The following is a 17,502-nucleotide window of genomic DNA, read 5'->3' as shown; positions in this document are numbered from 1 at the left end:
CACAAACAGTTCACCAGTGACAGTGAAATTTAATATGTTAATTAGTTTCTTAAGGTAGAAATTCATTACAATTTAATAATTTTTTAGGAGCAAATATGGTAGAAATGGTTAAGAGACTTGAAGATAGTCCAAGAGATATCCAAGTGTTTTCAGCTTCAAGACAAAAATGTCAGGTCAACGCATGTCATATAAATAATGGTGGATGCGCCCAAAGTTGTCACCCCGCCCCGAATGGTACCGCAGAGTGCAAATGTGACGATAGTTATAAAATTGTGAACGAAGGAAGAATGTGCGTGGCCAAGAATTTAAGTTGTGATTCAAGTAAATTCTACTGTAGAAATGGCAAATGTATTTCGAGAATGTGGGCTTGTGACGGTGAAGACGACTGTGGTGATAACAGTGACGAAGACAACAATTATTGTGGTACTTATATACACTTTTTTCTAATCTATATATATTTATTGTTGCTTTGTTAAGAAAAAAACACTCCATAAAGCAATCTTGGTAGTCTCTTTTATTCACAAAAGAATTACTATGTGGGAAAATAATTATTATAGAATATTTTACGTAATTTTTTGCAGCATTCCACTCATGTTCACCCAACGAATTTCGCTGTGCAAACGGTCGTTGTATATTCAAGTCTTGGAAATGTGACCATGAAAACGATTGCAAGGACGGATCAGACGAAAGAGATTGCCAATATCCTCCATGTGCAGCAGGAGAATTTACATGTGCTAATTATCGTTGCATTCCACAATCACAGGTAATGTGTTAAAATCAATAAGGATTAGATCTGATGTTTATATTCACATAAACGTGTTTTATTTAAAAGGTTTGTAATGGAGTAAATGACTGTAAGGACAACATTACTTCGGACGAGACCCACGAGCACTGTCCTCAAAACACTACATGTCCTGTTAATCATCTGAAATGCGAGAAGACAAACATTTGCGTTGAACCATATTGGCTTTGTGATGGCGATAATGATTGTGGAGATAATTCTGACGAAGATCCTCTCCATTGTGCTCAAAGAACATGCCCACAAAACAGTTTCAGATGTCCGAATCATAGATGTATTCCAGCGACATGGTAAACTATTTTTATGTAGTATTTGTTGATACAGTTTTTTCTCGAGCTTTTACCATTCTTATTTTAATTAATGACCCATATTTAAGAGAATATACTTTACTAGGTATGATTTTTTGAAAGTAAAGCATGTTATTAAACTAACTACAACTTATTTTTGTAGGTATTGTGACGGAGATGATGATTGTGGTGATGGAGCCGATGAGCCTCCAGAATATTGCAAAAGCGAGGGCCGTACCTGCTTTGGGGACCTCTTCACTTGCGACAATGGAAATTGTGTACCACGTATTTATATTTGTGATGGTGATAACGATTGTTTGGATAATAGCGACGAAGATAATAGACATCAATGCAGTAAGTTTTCTGCAAAACTAACAAAAAATTGATGTATCAGTTTCACACGTTTTTATTTCTATTCATTATAGATAACAGAAAGTGTGACGAGGAAACAGAATTCACATGCGAAGCTAATAAGGCGTGGGGTCGTGCCCAGTGTATCCCACGAAAATGGCTGTGCGATGGCGATCCAGATTGTGTCGATGGTGCTGACGAAAACGCCACTTTACACCATTGTAATACTCCTCAACCTTGCAGCGAAGAACAATTCACTTGTGGAAACGGAAGATGCATTAACAAAGTAAGTTTGTGGTCTTATTGAATACGGTGATAATAAATTAATTTTTAATAAGGGTTGGCTGTGTGATCATGACAACGACTGTGGCGATGGAACTGACGAAGGCAAAGAATGTAACACTAAATATAAAACGTGTTCCACACAGGAATTTACTTGTCAAAACTTCAAATGTATTCGCAATCAATATCGTTGTGATGGGGAGGATGATTGTGGCGACAGATCAGATGAAGTGGATTGCAGTAAGTTACAACTTTTCATTTTATGTTTATTTTTTTCGTTCTGTATGTTCAATGCATATATGCAATACTCGTATATTGCTAGTATACGCATGTCCGAAAATGAAACATGCTCATCAGCGTGCTGCAGTTTAAGCGTCGGTTTCTGTGGTAGTTATGATAGTATGAAATGAAAATATTAGAAAAAAAACAATCTATAGTAGAATCGAATTCACGACCCTAGCTTTCCGAATCCATAACTTTACCCCGTAAGCTATGGAGTATGCGAAGAAATGTTTATGATAGCCGCAACTTGATAGAGATAGAAAGTCATTTGCTTTCTCACTTATGCCTTGATACTTCTACTTATGGACGCTAGCAATATAGGAGTATTATAGATATGGTTCAATATGCTTTTCCAATATTTTATTGTATATGTTTTTTTTTTAATTTTATTATAGAAAAGAACAACAGTTCCTGCAGTCCAGGACAATTCACTTGCAATAGCGGACAATGTATTGACTATCAACTTGTATGTAATAAAGTACCTGATTGTAATGACCAATCTGACGAACCCTTACATTGTAATGTGGATGAGTGTACTAAAGTGGAAATCCATCAATGTGGGCATAAATGTGTGGATACTTTGACTGGATACTACTGCGAATGTAACCAAGGCTATAAGTAAGTTATAACAATTAAAAATTAAATAATTGGAATTATAGAAAGTTTATCTGCTTGCTTAATTGATATCTATCTTTGATATTGTAATAATAATAGAGATGATACACAAAATACACAAAATAATTTATCAAAAATTATATTAATTTGTGACACTTATTAAATATTTTTATTTAATTGCAGATTGTTAGAAGATGGAAAGGCTTGTATTGATATTGACGAATGTATAGAGACTCCTGAGGTCTGTTCCCAGTATTGTTCGAATACTCCGGGAAGTTACTACTGTAAATGTAACGAACAATTTTATGAACGGGAAACCGACGAACACACATGCAAAAGAAAGGACAAAATCCAACCATGGCTCGTATTTACCAACAAATATTACATTCGAAATATGTCGATCGACGCATCCATGTACAGTTTAGTTCACCAAGACCTAATGAACGTCGTTGCATTAGATTATGACATTATTAGTCAGAAAATGTATTTCTGTGACGTAACGGCCAAGACGATATTCAGGTCGACAATTGGAGGTAATGGAGAAAAGGAACCTGTAATTCGACACGATTCACACGGACTAGAAGGCATTTCAATCGATTGGATCGCGCGCAAATTATATTGGTTGGATAGGCATTCGAAGAACTTGGACGTGGCAGAACTGGACGGTACCAACAGAAAAACTTTGAAAACTGGCATTGCCGATCCAAGAGCTTTAGTAGTCCATCCTGGTATCGGTTACATGTTCTTTACATCGTGGCATTTGCAAGCGTACATTGGTAAAATTGGAATGGACGGTTCTAATTTCACAAGAATACTGACGTGGGACGACGACATTGCTTGGCCTAACGCATTAACTATCGATTACTTTACTGATCGACTTTACTGGGCTGATGCTCATTTAGATTACATCGCGTTCTCAGATTTAGACGGTAAACATCGGCATGTAGTCCTCTCTGGATCATCTGTGCCTCACGTCTTTGCTTTAACACTATTCGATGATTACATTTATTGGACTGACTGGAATTTGAAAGCTATTAGTCGGGCGAACAAATACACCGGAAAAGATTATAAACTTCTAAGAAATACGACCCATAGACCTTACGATATCCACATTTTCCATCCTTTAAGACAGTTACCGTACACGAATCCGTGTGGAGCTAATAATGGTGGATGCTCCCATCTTTGTCTCATTGCACCACCATACGAATCTAGTTATTTAAATATAGAAGGTTATGGTGAAGAAGGTGCAACGACATACAAGTGTGCATGTCCAAATCAATTTTATTTGGCTCAAGATAGTAAAACTTGTATTGCCAATTGTACCGCTGGACAGTGGAGGTGCGGAGGGAAAGACGAGAAGTGTATTCCTTGGTTTTGGAAGTAAGTAACATATAAAATCATTTCATAACAAATTATTTATATTAGTTGAGAGTGCACTAGTAAATATTTTTAACTAATCCAAAGTTAGGATTGTAAATAAAATTAAAAAATCATCAAACAACTAATACTTATATTAAGCTAGTTTTATATAATTAATTTATTTTACGTTACATATTATTTTCCAAAGTAAACTATAAAATTATTTGTTGTATGCCTTTCACATTTCTTTGCTCTTACATTATTTTCTATATAAATATAATACTATATCTGAACTACGTCAGGTATATTTAAATGTTCGAAACACATGTGACAAAAAAATAGTGTACACACCTCAGTCAGGGTGAATTTTAACTATATTAAACCTCAGAATGCAATATATATAGGTCACATTCGCCTCGTAATGCGTAATATACTATTTCGTTATCATTGAAAAAATGATATAAATAGCTGCATTTTAATTTCACAGCCAGCTTACGCTTATTTTAAAAGGTCACTATAAAACTATGCTAAAACTTGATTTTTTGCTCTGCCCAATAGGATAGGGGATTGAAGTGTTAGATATTGTAGTCTTAATATGCTATATTTTTACTATTTAATTTCCTCATTCTTGTCCTTTTCTTGTAGATGTGACGGCGAAAAAGACTGTAAAGACGGATCTGATGAACCTGCTACATGTCCACAAAGACAGTGTAGGGCCGGAACATTCCAATGTAAGAATGGAAACTGTACTCCAACGGCAACAATCTGTGATGGAATTGACAATTGCGGAGACGGTTCAGATGAGCAAAACTGTAATATGCCGTGCCCTGAATTGGAATTCAAATGTCGCTCGAACGGTCGTTGTATATTAGACAGTTGGAAATGTGACGGTGATGCTGATTGTAAAGATGGATCAGATGAAGACCCTGCAATTTGCCATAATAGAGCTTGCGATCCAGAAACCGAATTTTCATGTAAAAACGGTCGGTGCATTCCAAAGTTGTGGATGTGTGATTATGATAACGATTGTGGTGATGACTCTGACGAACCGGCTTACATGTGCAGACAGAAAAATTGTACGACCGGTTGGCAAAGATGTCCCGGTCGTGCAAATTATAGATGCATCCCCAAATGGCTTTTCTGTGACGGTAAAGACGACTGCCGAGACGGATCCGACGAACTGCCAGAAAATTGTCCGAAATGTAATCCGGATACTGATTTCAAATGTAGCAATAATCGCTGTATTCCTAAACAGTGGAAATGTGACTTCTCCGACGACTGTGGCGATGGATCTGATGAGCTTGACAACATGTGCAAAGGAAACTACAGAGAGTGTTCAGAATCCGAGTTTAGGTGCAAAAACGGCAAATGCATATCGCAAAGATGGAGGTGTGATCATGAAGACGATTGTGGTGATGAATCTGACGAATTGGGATGCAGTGGATTCAAATGTAAGAATGGAACGTTCCAATGTACTTCTGGTCATTGTATTGCTGCTTACTTCCGTTGTGATGGAGACAGGGACTGCAGAGACATGTCAGATGAAATGAACTGTCCACCAAGGTAGGAAAGAACGTTTAAATTAATTTTTATTATATGGTTATTAGAAATTCTTATAATGTCATAAAAAAAGGTTCACATTTTTAAAATGTTAAAATTTGTTTTTTAGTTATTTAAAAATATTATAATTTAAATAATGTGTAGACACTTTTAGCTCATTTAATTTCGGTTAACAGAAGATAGTCATAACTTTTTTAATTTTTGTGATTAGATATCCCGGCGGTAGGTACTGCCCAGAATCTCGATTCCAATGCAACAACCACCTATGTATCAGTCAAGCAGATTTGTGCGACGGTACAGATGATTGTGGAGATGGTTCAGATGAAAGTCCCGATCTATGTACCAATTTCAACTGTGATACTTTACGAAGATTCCAGTGCACGAATCACAGATGCGTCCCAAGGTATCAACTTTGTGACGGCATCGATAATTGTGGAGACGGATCCGATGAAAATAACATGACATTGTGCGCATCTAAAATCAAACCGTGCAACGTTTATACCGAATTCCAATGTGCAAACAAGAAATGTATTAACAAAACGCAAGTCTGTGATTTTGCCGACGATTGTGGAGATAGTTCTGATGAATTAGGATGTCATCACACTAATGTTTGCAAAGATGCCACCAGAGGAGGCTGTGAACATCAATGTACAAACCTTACAGACGGTGGATACATTTGTACTTGCTTTGCTGGTTTCATTATTTCAAAAGAAAACCGTAAAAAATGTAAAGATCTAGACGAATGCGTGATTGGTACTCACCATTGCTCCCAAGTTTGCACCAATTTGAATGGAACGTTTAGTTGTTCGTGTAATGAAGGTTTCAAGTTATCCGACGGTCTTTCGGGTGTCTGCAAAGCTGAAGACGATGACGTTACATTGCTATTTGCTAACGGTCCAGAAATAAGGTCGTATATTCTGAAAAACAAAGAAGAAAACGATATAATAAGCGAAGAAAAACGAATTGAAGCTATTGATTACAATCCAGAATCTGAGATGATATTTTGGGCTGATAGTTACGACAAGGCTATAAAACGTTCTTACATGGTCAATGCCCTCAATGGACAAGCCCAAACTGGGTACGCTCAAGACTTGAATATGAAAGGCAATGCGAAGCCAACAGCTCTTGCTATAGACTGGATAGGGGACAACTTATACTGGACCGAAACTGATAGATTCGGTTCTAAACCCAAGGGACGTGTAATGGTTGCAAAAACTGATGGTCGATATAGAAGGGCACTTGTTAGTCTTGGTTTAGAAAGTCCCACATCTATTGTTGTAGATCCTCAGCTTGGAAGAATGTTCTGGACAGATGCTGGATCGGCACCTAAAATTGAAGTCTCATGGATGGACGGTTCAAAACGAAGGCCTCTAATAACCGAAGAAATAAGACACCCAGCGGGTCTAGCAATCGACTATGCTATGGAACACACTCTTTATTGGGTTGATACAAAACTTAACACCATTGAAACTATGAAACATGACGGTTCTAACAGAAAAGTAATAATCAGAGGAGAAATTCTGAAACATCCAATATCTTTAGATGTCTTTGAATCTGACTTATTTTGGATTACCAAAGACACCGGAGAGCTTTATAAACAAGACAAGTTCGGTCGTGGTGTTCCTGTGCTGCTCCAAGGAGATTTAATAAATCCATCCAGTGTAAAAGGTAAGTTTCAGGTTCCTATTTATATTTTTAATAACTTAACATTTTCATTCAAATTATTTCAACAGACATTGGCTTCTTCATATTGAATTGTTTTGCTTTATATTCGAGAATAAAATATATTCTTTTTTTAAGGTGTTCTAACTGATCATTCAAAGTTTTAATGATTTTTATTTCTTTTTTAGTTTACCACAGTTTAAGATACAACAAGACCATCAGCAACTCTTGCCGAAACAATGAGTGTTCTCACCTTTGCCTATTGGTACCGGGAGGTCATAGGTGTACTTGTCCAGATTCCACGGTACCATCTCAGAGAAGTAAATCAGAAATACAGTGCGACGCAGCCGTCGAAAGGCCCAGACCTGCACCCAGAGTCTGTCCTTGTAAAAACGGTGGAATTTGCAGAGAGAGTGATGTCGGTGACCAACTTAAGTGCGAATGTCCAGTCGATTTCAAGGGCGACAACTGCGATGTATTTGTCAGTTACACTAAAAGTGCTATGGCATCAAGTACCACCGCTATTGTTGTACCAATTGTGGTTATACTATTAGTCCTTGCTGCTGCCACAGGAGTTTGGTTCTTCTTAAGAAAGAAGCCATTGTAAGTTTAAATTAAATAAAAATAAAAGTGCTGAATCTTATAGTTCTTGCTGATTAAGATGGGTGCCAGTTGAAATTTGTTCTCATTTTAATGGAAACCCCAATTTCAAAAATACGATACAAACAACTAAACAAAGTTACTTTCTTCAAGAAAATTACGTCGTACGTTTAATGTCGTGTTTTGGCATTGTGGTTTGAACTATTTAGTGTGTTTTACCACCTTACCAAAACTTTCTATCTTCCTGATTCATTTTATTAATTCTTTTTATAGGGTAAATAGTTGAAGCCTTGAAGTAATTTTCGTTTTCTTTTCCAGTGGTAAAGGAACCGGACTTGGAAGCCTAACAAGCAGCCAAAGTGTATCGTTCAGACAAGGAAGTAACGTGGAATTTGGTAACAATACATTTACAGGAACAGGAACTGGCCCAGGAGGAGTTGAACCGATGGATGTTGCATACAGTTTAGATCCCCTTGGTAACAAGACTAGGGACTTCCACAATCCCATGTACGACGCAGTACAAAATAATCCTGATGCAGTGGGAAACGGGAGTTCAGGTAAATAAATCGAATTTATATCAAAATATTCTCAAAATATTTTGGAGGTAATGCTGTTAACCAAAAAATGCATTTAAATTTTGCCTATTCTTTGTTCTAGTTTTATTTAGGCACATAGATCGGGGGGAGGGGGCATTTTCATAAGACTATTTAATACATAATACTGAAGTTAAACATTTTATCACTATAAAGTCTGCATATATGATTGTGCAATAATTACTTTCAAACATAAATATTTTAATAAATAATAGCTTATTTTATAAGAATTGAAAATGAGAAAACTAACAATTTATTTAAATACAATTTTTTTCTATTAATCGTAAGCCATCAGTTAATATTAATTGTACTTTATGATGCGTACAGCGCTCTACGAGGTTCCAATCGACTTAAATAAATCAAAAAGTGAAACGTTCACGGAGCCTCCGAGTGCAATAATAGCACCATCAAGTGTAACACACAAATCATCGCCCCAGATACAGGTGCGACATCGTGAATTGGACCCTGCGTCTGACACAGGGAAAGATACACAAAAACTAGTAGAAGAAGACTGCTGATATATACAGAATAAACATTCCTTGGTAAGGTTGTACTGGTTAATACTAACGTATGTTAAAAGTTAGTGGTAAAAATAAAAACAAACAGAACGCAATAATTCTGAATAACAAAAACAAATTCAAGAAAAAACGTCTATTATTTATTTTATTTTTAATTACAATTAACAACTCATTACATGAGTAACATGAGTAACAGTTGTGTACTATATAATTCAATTTTTTTTATTATAATTATATCTAAGTCTGTTTTAAAAATATTAAAAAGTATTTTTCGTTTGAAGAAAAAGGTGCTTAAAATGTTCCTCTTTTAAACAGAACTTCCTTTGGCAAGAAATTCACATGATATTGTATTTTTTATTGTTGCATGAAATGTTGACACGTATTTAAATTTTAATCGATCGACTTGCTAGCGAATACATTATTTTTGACTATAGTTTATTATCGGAAATGAGAAAATACTGCAGCTCTAAATAGCGTTAAATTAATAATATTTTTGTACTGTGGTGTAGGAGTAAAAAGCGCATGTGTGGTTTATCATCATAAGAAATGGCCAGCACTTTTCATTACGACCGCTTAAAAACATCTAAAGTGATCCTATTTAACGCAAGTGCCATTCGTTTTTATTGTGAAGCAAGAACTGTTGAAAAGTGCTGGTCGTTTATTGCATGATGACGCATTTGTAAAATTGAGAGGTAGGTACGGCGATCGAACAACATCATTTTAAACTAATTAATTATTGTAAATATAGAAATAAGAACCTGTATTATATTGAGTGATAAGGTATTTAAATTCGGAAAAAAATGAAAGAAATGTTAAGTGATCTTTTACTTCTCGAGTCGTCTTCTTGTTATTATGTATATCGTAATAAAAACATTCCAGTTATTCTGTATGTTGAGCTGTTGCAGAATTTTTATTAATTTGTTGTCATTTTGTTACTGGCTTTCTATATAGAAATAAATAAATAAATAAATATATAAAATATAATTCAGTTTTTAAAAGAAATGTAACAACGGTATTTTGTAAAAATAAAAAACTTGTTAAGCCAATGATGTTATATAATTATACCGTCCCAAGTATAAATTTTTATATACCTATACGTTAGCCTGTAAAAGCCCAATTTTTACATTTTTTGAATCTAAATAAAATCGTATTTTAGGCAGTTTTTGTTATTTTTGTCTCTGCTATGTACTTAATTATATAGCATATTTTTTAGTGTCCTTGTCTGTAGAAATGTCAAGTATTTCTCGCACTGGAAACAATCAATTGTATAATTAAATATCAATATATAATTTGTTTAAAAAATTGTTTTCTTTACTGAAATGTAATGAACAGGTAGGTTCCATGATTTCAAAAAACTTCCGCGGGTTGTCTTTGTTTGTTTTAGGTAGTCCATAGAAGATATCTCAAGTTATCGTGGACGAAACTTCGGCAATTAACAATTTGGTGCAGTCCAAATCCAGAATCTTGATCTTTACCCTCCAAGTGCAAGAATAAGCCTTATAAATAACAGCATACATCTAGATATTCAGCATATTGGGAATTATACGACTCCGTTGTACCATCTATGAGCTATTAGCTGAAGTTTAGGGCATCTATAGCACCGCAGTGAAGAGAAGAAGTTAGATTGCACGTACCGTAACCACCATCAATTCATAGACCAGACCTTATCTATGACAGTATACCATGGCAAGTGTCTATGGACCGTTGTGTATCTATTATCTATGGACATGACGATCATGGCTACCAAATATATTGTTTATGTGAACAATGCTCTGACAATGGCCTGTTATTATCTTGGATTTCGTAAGTAAGAAATTATAAATATTAATTATATAACTAATTAGAATATGCACATTGTTGTTTTTGGAAACTTATTTTTTCGTAGTAATTATTTATAGTATCTTCCCAGCATGTTTGCAAATTTCTAAATAAAATTACATTTAATTAGATTTGGTTTAAATTATCAATGTATGACCTTTTACAATATTATAACGTGGGTTAAGACATTTTCTATTTTTTTTTATTTTCAGAAAATGATGCCTACAGTATATCAGGCAATTATTTTGAGGCCTCTTCCTATCAATGTTTATTATAGGTGTAGGGGTTGGAGTGAACTGTAGAGGTAGAAACGATTGTATAGTCCAAATAGAGCTGTGACCAGCATGGACACAAACAAATTGAATCAAAAGGTAGGATTGTTTGAATTTGATGAATGAATTGTTTTTGCAATCAAATAATTGGACTGATTTTCAGCTGTATATGGCATTTACTTGGTTTTTGTTTATTTACAAGTGTTTTTAATGTCCTTTTCTTAGTATACATTCACATTTTATTTATTGTGTTGAATTGAATATTACTTTTTTATACAAAAAAAAATTATGTAAACCTTACCCAGTGATGGTGTAAATATCTGTAATTATTGGAGAAATACCTGTGAGTTGATAAAGGTCTGTAGTGAATGTTAATAAATCGATTAAAAAGGACATATTACAACCTGTCAACTATTGTATACCCAGAGCCTAACTTAATTATATATTTAAATAGTGTTTTGATTGTTTAACAGGAATATTACACGAACATTGGACATGATATGCAATTGATTTGTGATTGTAGCAGTCCACATTTGATCCCAGTATGGAGCAGTATCCTTTTATTCGCTGGAAGCAGAAACAATAAGGGTAAGTGCCAAACTTTTAATTTAGAAAATAAAATGAAAAGGCTTGGTAAAGTGATAATTATTTTACCTAATGATTGTTTCGAAACACTTTGTTTCATCATTGTAACAGAACTGTTTATTAAAAAAAAAAAAACAATTCCTAATACATATTTTACGTAATTCATTGACACTTTATATTTTACGTGGACATTGGAAAATGGAGATTAAATATTTAATTTTTCAATATACAGACGTTTATTTTAAACAAAAAAGTTAATGGTGGTCAGCTCGTTAAACATGTCAAATTCATTTCTAATGAAAACATTTTAACATTTAAGTATTGTTTAATGTATTAATTGTTCACAGAAACATAATAACTCTGACTACAATGTTCAGTTGGGTGTTGATCCTATAGTCCCCATTTTACTACAGAATGGATCAAGGTCCGCTGGAAGAAACAAAAGCAATAAGGGTAAGTGATAAATTTCTAATTTATTCAATAGAACAAAAAGACATAAAAAGAAGTATCAACTGCTTTAAATTATTTTTGTAAAATTGTAACCTGTCTGTGTGAAATAAGTACTAACTTCATTTCGAAACACTGTCTTTTCTAATTTAAAAGGGCTTTTTATTGACATTTTTATATTCATCATGTACATGTGTATAATGCAAGGAATGGATTAATTAAAACTGAATTTAAAGTACGAGTAGTTAGTTATTGTTTAAATTGTTTATCCCCTTGTTTCTAATAAAAACATTAGGATTCTGTTACCATGTTAGTATAGATCCTAATTATATGTTATTTTTATTTTAATATTGTTTTATATAATAAATAATTAATCAGTAACATTACACATCTAATTAAATTAAAATCTATATAGTTTAATGCAAAGTAGAATAAATACAAAGGCTAAAATCTGCACTCTAAACAAATATCTGAGTACTCTTTCACAAGATTTCATTTTACAGGGTCATTTTGAAAACTTTGGATGCCATGGGTTACAGAGTATTGGTTGTATTAACCGTCCTTTACTCAAGGAAATAGCAGTATCTAAAGTCCTAAAGGGAAGTGCCTTTTTTCCATTGGAAACAGAGGAAACATTAAAAGAAGGATTTATAATAACAAATGGGTAAGTAACTGTATCAATTAAAAATAGTAGATGAGATCCCAGAAACGTCAAGTTCTTAGATATTTATAATTCTCTTTCAATAGTCAAGTTTTAAACATTATTTGAGAATTGTCAAAAAACAGCAGCAGAATTAATACAGAACTTGATTCTTTCTGGCAGTGTGAAAGTTAACATAATAAAAGAGATAGAGCATTTATTTTAAATTTTCTGTACATATTAATTTCAGTAAGAGCATAAGAAGTTAAGGAACAAGGAATATTAAATCTTTCAATTTTGAACATAAGAGATGTTTATTTTGATTAACAACTAATGGTACATTAATAACATGTACATTCATTATTTTTCCTTTCACCTGTCTCTGACTTCACCATTAAAACGCCATTATTTCTTTCCAAATTTGTATTGTTTTTTACATGTGTGAATTTTAGAACATTATAATCTGCAGCTAACCAAGGTGAGAATATATAGTACATAGGTCTATGTAACTTCTTTTTATAATGAAATGTCGAAGTAATACTCACTATTTTGTTAATTTTATTTTGAAAATACTTTTGGCGTTTATAGCGCCACTACCATTACGTTGTCGATTCGGTCAAGAGAATTCATAAAGAACAAAAATTTGAAGAAAACCTCGATTCAAATTTCTGTGGAACTGAAAAAATTCTTATGAATCTTATGCGTTTTGTTCATCTTGCCATTTTGTATTAAAAGCGACGTGTCGTCGCCATTTTTAAAATTTTGCAGTTTTACTTTTCGGTGCGTATTTTCATTATATTTCGTGTTTTAATTATTGTGAAGTGTAGTTTATTCGTTTTTCTTCTCTATTTTTACAGATTGACGATAAATTAAGAGTGGAAGAATGTTCATTTTGATGCAACTGAAAAGCAAATTTTTTCATCTTGGAGGATCTTGTGGTTAATTTAGGCGAGCATACGTAGTAAAGTGTATATTTATTTATTTATTTGCCATTTATGTGATATTAACTTTAGCATTGTATTATGCAAGTTATCCTCTAGAGAGCCTACGTTATATGTGAATACTCTTCAATAAGATTTCATTTTACAGGAACATTCACTCCAGAAGATAGCTGTACCTATGGTCTCAAAGAAAGTATGATAGTGCCTTTGTTTCATTTGGAACGGAGACGGTGTGGAATTGCCAAAGGAAGGATTTATAAGAATGAATTAACTAGTAAGTAACAGTATCAATTAAAAACAGTAAATGAGGTTTGAGAGACCTCAGTTTCTTAGACATTTGTTACTTTCATTAGACAACTTGACAACTTTTCAGAAATGACAAAATCACAAGAACAGAATTAATGTGGAGCTAACGTTTCCATCAGTGTGAATGTTGCAGATTTACTTGCTTTGAAAGTGGTAATTAATTACTTTTTCTTGCCCGTTTCTATAGATTATCCAACAAAAGAGAAGGAATTGCAGTTAATTTTGATGCTTTTGATGTCATCACTTTGCAACATTATGGATTTAATTTTGAACTTTCGAAGACAAGGCAACTGGAAATTAGTTTAGAAAGGACTGAAACAACAGGTTGTCTGCAGTGGTTTTCCTGTTGGATTTGGCTTGCCCATTACACTTGGAGACTTTAAAATACTACTTCCTGCAGTTAAAGGTGAGAATGCATGACGTCATATTAGTTGCTCTTTATGTGTTAATAATAACCAATTATCTTTTGTACAGTGTAAATTGAGGTTAACGTGTATCTACGGTATTTAATTTTTTTAAAAATCTATTGAGATCATCGACGTATACTACTATATTATTATATGTCTATGGTTGAGAGTATAAATTGACGTATTATCGTGCATCTATGACTATCCATATTTATGTCATGATCTATGGTCATGGTGTCAATAACATTTGTCGCCATTTTATTATGATTCAGCAATTTTACTTGCTTTTTGGTGCTTATTTTTGGGTGTGTTTAATTCTTTCCTTACTTAATAGTGTAATTAATATACTTTTTGTCCATCTCTGCAGATTATCGAACAAATGAGTTCAGTTTGGCTGTACTGAAACGGCCAATGTCTACATGGGTGTTTTCTCTTCTGGTCTTGGTTTTGATTTGCTATTTGTATCTTCACCTCGCAACCTATGCAGTTAACTGGAGACTTATTTGAACAGCAGACTTTCTGCCGTGGTATTCTGGATTTGGTTTGCTTTTTACACCTGCAAACATTGAGAGGTAGCAGTCTACAGTTAATTAAGGTGAGAAACTTGATAANTTAGTCTTAAACAACAGTAAAGAATAAAATAGCATAAATACTATAAAAAGAAAGGAAATTGTGTCAATTTTTGAAAATTACCAGAGCCATCATAATCTTACGAGCTGATTAGTCTTAAACAACAGTAAAGAATAAAATAGCATAAATACTATAAAAAGAAAGGAAATTGTGTCAATTTTTGAAAATTACCAGAGCCGTCATATGCTTAGGAGCTGAACAATTTGAAAAAAGCTGAAGTTAATCCCGCGTTTTAATTCTGAACTTGGAAAAAGATCCAATGCAACTTATGCTCTCCTAATACAAACGTTGAAATTTATGAAAAATTTCGGTTTTGAGCCAAATACGAGGGTTAATTAAAAAGTAGTGGAAAAATCAAAAATTGTTTTTTGAAATTTGGTTGTTCCATAACTTTTTGACCAGCCCTCGTATATGACGTAAAACTGAAAATTTTGTTAAATCTGAAAATTTGTATTAGGAGAGCATAAGTCGCAAAAGGTCTTTTTCAAAGTACCAATTTTTAGCGCGGAAAACGAAAAACAAGACTGCTATATTTGATCCCGCGGTAAAAATTGGTANGTTTCTAAATTGAATTTTTGGTATAATTGTTAAATTAAATTAATTCTTTGTTTACGCTTTCAAAATTAATGTTCGTTTTGGGTGGATAGGGTGGCTATAAGGGGAGATGCGGAGGCCACAGAAGGTTAGGGAGGCTTTTTTCTCCCTAATCTTGCATTAAAATAATAATGGTATCACAGTTTATGTATAATAATTGTATTTTCTTTGAAATTTTATTGATCTTGTCTTTTACAGGTATTTTATTTTTAACTTTTATGAGTTGTTAGAATGTATTATATCTTAGATAATTAGTTTATATTGATGTATTGTTGTTATTTGAAATAAATTTGTACTTTATAATAAATGTAAATCATATTTCTAAATAATAAATGTATTTTCATTGTATTGTCATTCTTTAGTATTTAAATAAATAAATAAAATGAAAGTATGTGTTTTTAATTTTGTCCTTAGTCTTAAACAACAGTAAAGAATAAAATAGCATAAATACTATAAAAAGAAAGGAAATTGTGTCAATTTTTGAAAATTACCAGAGCCGTCATATGCTTAGGAGCTGAACAATTTGAAAAAAGCTGAAGTTAATCCCGCGTTTTAATTCTGAACTTGGAAAAAGATCCAATGCAACTTATGCTCTCCTAATACAAACGTTGAAATTTATGAAAAATTTCGGTTTTGAGCCAAATACGAGGGTTAATTAAAAAGTAGTGGAAAAATCAAAAATTGTTTTTTGAAATTTGGTTGTTCCATAACTTTTTGACCAGCCCTCGTATATGACGTAAAACTGAAAATTTTGTTAAATCTGAAAATTTGTATTAGGAGAGCATGTCGCAAAAGGTCTTTTTTAAAGTACCAATTTTTAGCGCGGAAAACGAAAAACAAGACTGCTATATAGTTGATCCCGCACTAAAAATTGGTACTTTGAAAAAGACCTCTTGCGGCTTATGCTCTCCTAATACAAATGTTGAAATTTATGAAAATTTTCGATTTTGACCTAAATACGAGGGTTAGTCAGAAAGTAATGGAAAAATCAAAAATTTGGAAAAAGATCCAATGTAACTTATGCTCTCCTAATATAAATGTTGAAATTTATGAAAAATTTCGGTTTTGAGCCAAATACGAGGGTTAATTAAAAAGTAGTGGCAAAATCAAAAATTGTTTTTTGAAATTTGGTTGTTCCATAACTTTTTGACCAGCCCTCGTATATGACGTAAAACTGAAAATTTTGTTAAATCTGAAAATTTGTATTAGGAGAGCATGTCGCAAAAGGTCTTTTTTAAAGTACCAATTTTTAGCGCGGAAAACGAAAAACAAGACTGCTATATAGTTGATCCCGCACTAAAAATTGGTACTTTGAAAAAGACCTCTTGCGGCTTATGCTCTCCTAATACAAATGTTGAAATTTATGAAAATTTTCGATTTTGACCTAAATACGAGGGTTAGTCAGAAAGTAATGGAAAAATCAAAAATTTGGAAAAAGATCCAATGTAACTTATGCTCTCCTAATATAAATGTTGAAATTTATGAAAAATTTCGGTTTTGAGCCAAATACGAGGGTTAATTAAAAAGTAGTGGCAAAATCAAAAATTGTTTTTTGAAATTTGGTTGTTCCATAACTTTTTGACCAGCCCTCGTATATGACGTAAAACTGAAAATTTTGTTAAATCTGAAAATTTGTATTAGGAGAGCATGTCGCAAAAGGTCTTTTTTAAAGTACCAATTTTTAGCGCGGAAAACGAAAAACAAGACTGCTATATAGTTGATCCCGCACTAAAAATTGGTACTTTGAAAAAGACCTCTTGCGGCTTATGCTCTCCTAATACAAATGTTGAAATTTATGAAAATTTTCGATTTTGACCTAAATACGAGGGTTAGTCAGAAAGTAATGGAAAAATCAAAAATTTGGAAAAAGATCCAATGTAACTTATGCTCTCCTAATATAAATGTTGAAATTTATGAAAAATTTCGGTTTTGAGCCAAATACGAGGGTTAATTA

The 17,502-nt window shown here is 33.2% G+C and overlaps 1 protein-coding gene and 2 long non-coding RNA genes across 7 annotated transcripts in view; 2 read left to right on the top strand and 1 right to left on the bottom strand.

The window, feature by feature from the left end:
- LOC108744658 (low-density lipoprotein receptor-related protein 2) overlaps positions 1-9,498 on the top strand; it is a 189,889-nt gene extending 180,391 nt beyond the window's left edge. The window contains exons 17-29 of the mRNA XM_018480528.1: positions 88-423; positions 582-763; positions 833-1,089; positions 1,250-1,440; positions 1,512-1,723; positions 1,776-1,959; positions 2,397-2,619; positions 2,800-3,996; positions 4,621-5,538; positions 5,747-7,203; positions 7,386-7,800; positions 8,116-8,354; positions 8,718-9,498. Of these exons, the coding sequence (XP_018336030.1) occupies positions 88-423; positions 582-763; positions 833-1,089; positions 1,250-1,440; positions 1,512-1,723; positions 1,776-1,959; positions 2,397-2,619; positions 2,800-3,996; positions 4,621-5,538; positions 5,747-7,203; positions 7,386-7,800; positions 8,116-8,354; positions 8,718-8,908 (6,002 nt within the window). The 3' untranslated portion in view covers positions 8,909-9,498. The remainder of the gene's footprint in view (positions 1-87; positions 424-581; positions 764-832; positions 1,090-1,249; positions 1,441-1,511; positions 1,724-1,775; positions 1,960-2,396; positions 2,620-2,799; positions 3,997-4,620; positions 5,539-5,746; positions 7,204-7,385; positions 7,801-8,115; positions 8,355-8,717) is intronic.
- Positions 9,445-10,490, bottom strand: LOC108744660. Its single transcript, XR_001938994.2, has 2 exons — positions 10,224-10,490; positions 9,445-10,157 (listed from the first exon to the last, which is right to left on the bottom strand). It is a non-coding gene; the product is annotated as an uncharacterized LOC108744660 (long non-coding RNA).
- Positions 10,491-10,606: 116 nt separating this feature from the next.
- LOC108744659 lies at positions 10,607-14,922 on the top strand. 5 transcript variants are annotated; one of them, XR_003231160.1, is made up of 9 exons: positions 10,607-10,711; positions 10,939-11,097; positions 11,162-11,586; positions 11,931-12,036; positions 12,534-12,694; positions 13,528-13,631; positions 13,760-13,885; positions 14,105-14,323; positions 14,692-14,922. It is a non-coding gene; the product is annotated as an uncharacterized LOC108744659 (long non-coding RNA). The 5 variants fall into 5 exon arrangements; XR_003231162.1 differs by having other exon boundaries at positions 10,609-10,711; positions 11,522-11,586; XR_003231159.1 differs by having other exon boundaries at positions 10,609-10,711; positions 11,472-11,586.
- The last annotated feature ends 2,580 nt before the right edge of the window (positions 14,923-17,502 follow it).

The sequence above is a fragment of the Agrilus planipennis genome, unplaced genomic scaffold (assembly GCF_000699045.2).
Source record: "Agrilus planipennis isolate EAB-ADULT unplaced genomic scaffold, Apla_2.0 scaffold16, whole genome shotgun sequence".
Taxonomy (NCBI): Eukaryota; Metazoa; Arthropoda; class Insecta; order Coleoptera; family Buprestidae; genus Agrilus; species Agrilus planipennis.
The sequence above is the reverse complement of the archived record's forward strand: the minus strand, read 5'-3'. Positions and strand labels throughout refer to the sequence as shown.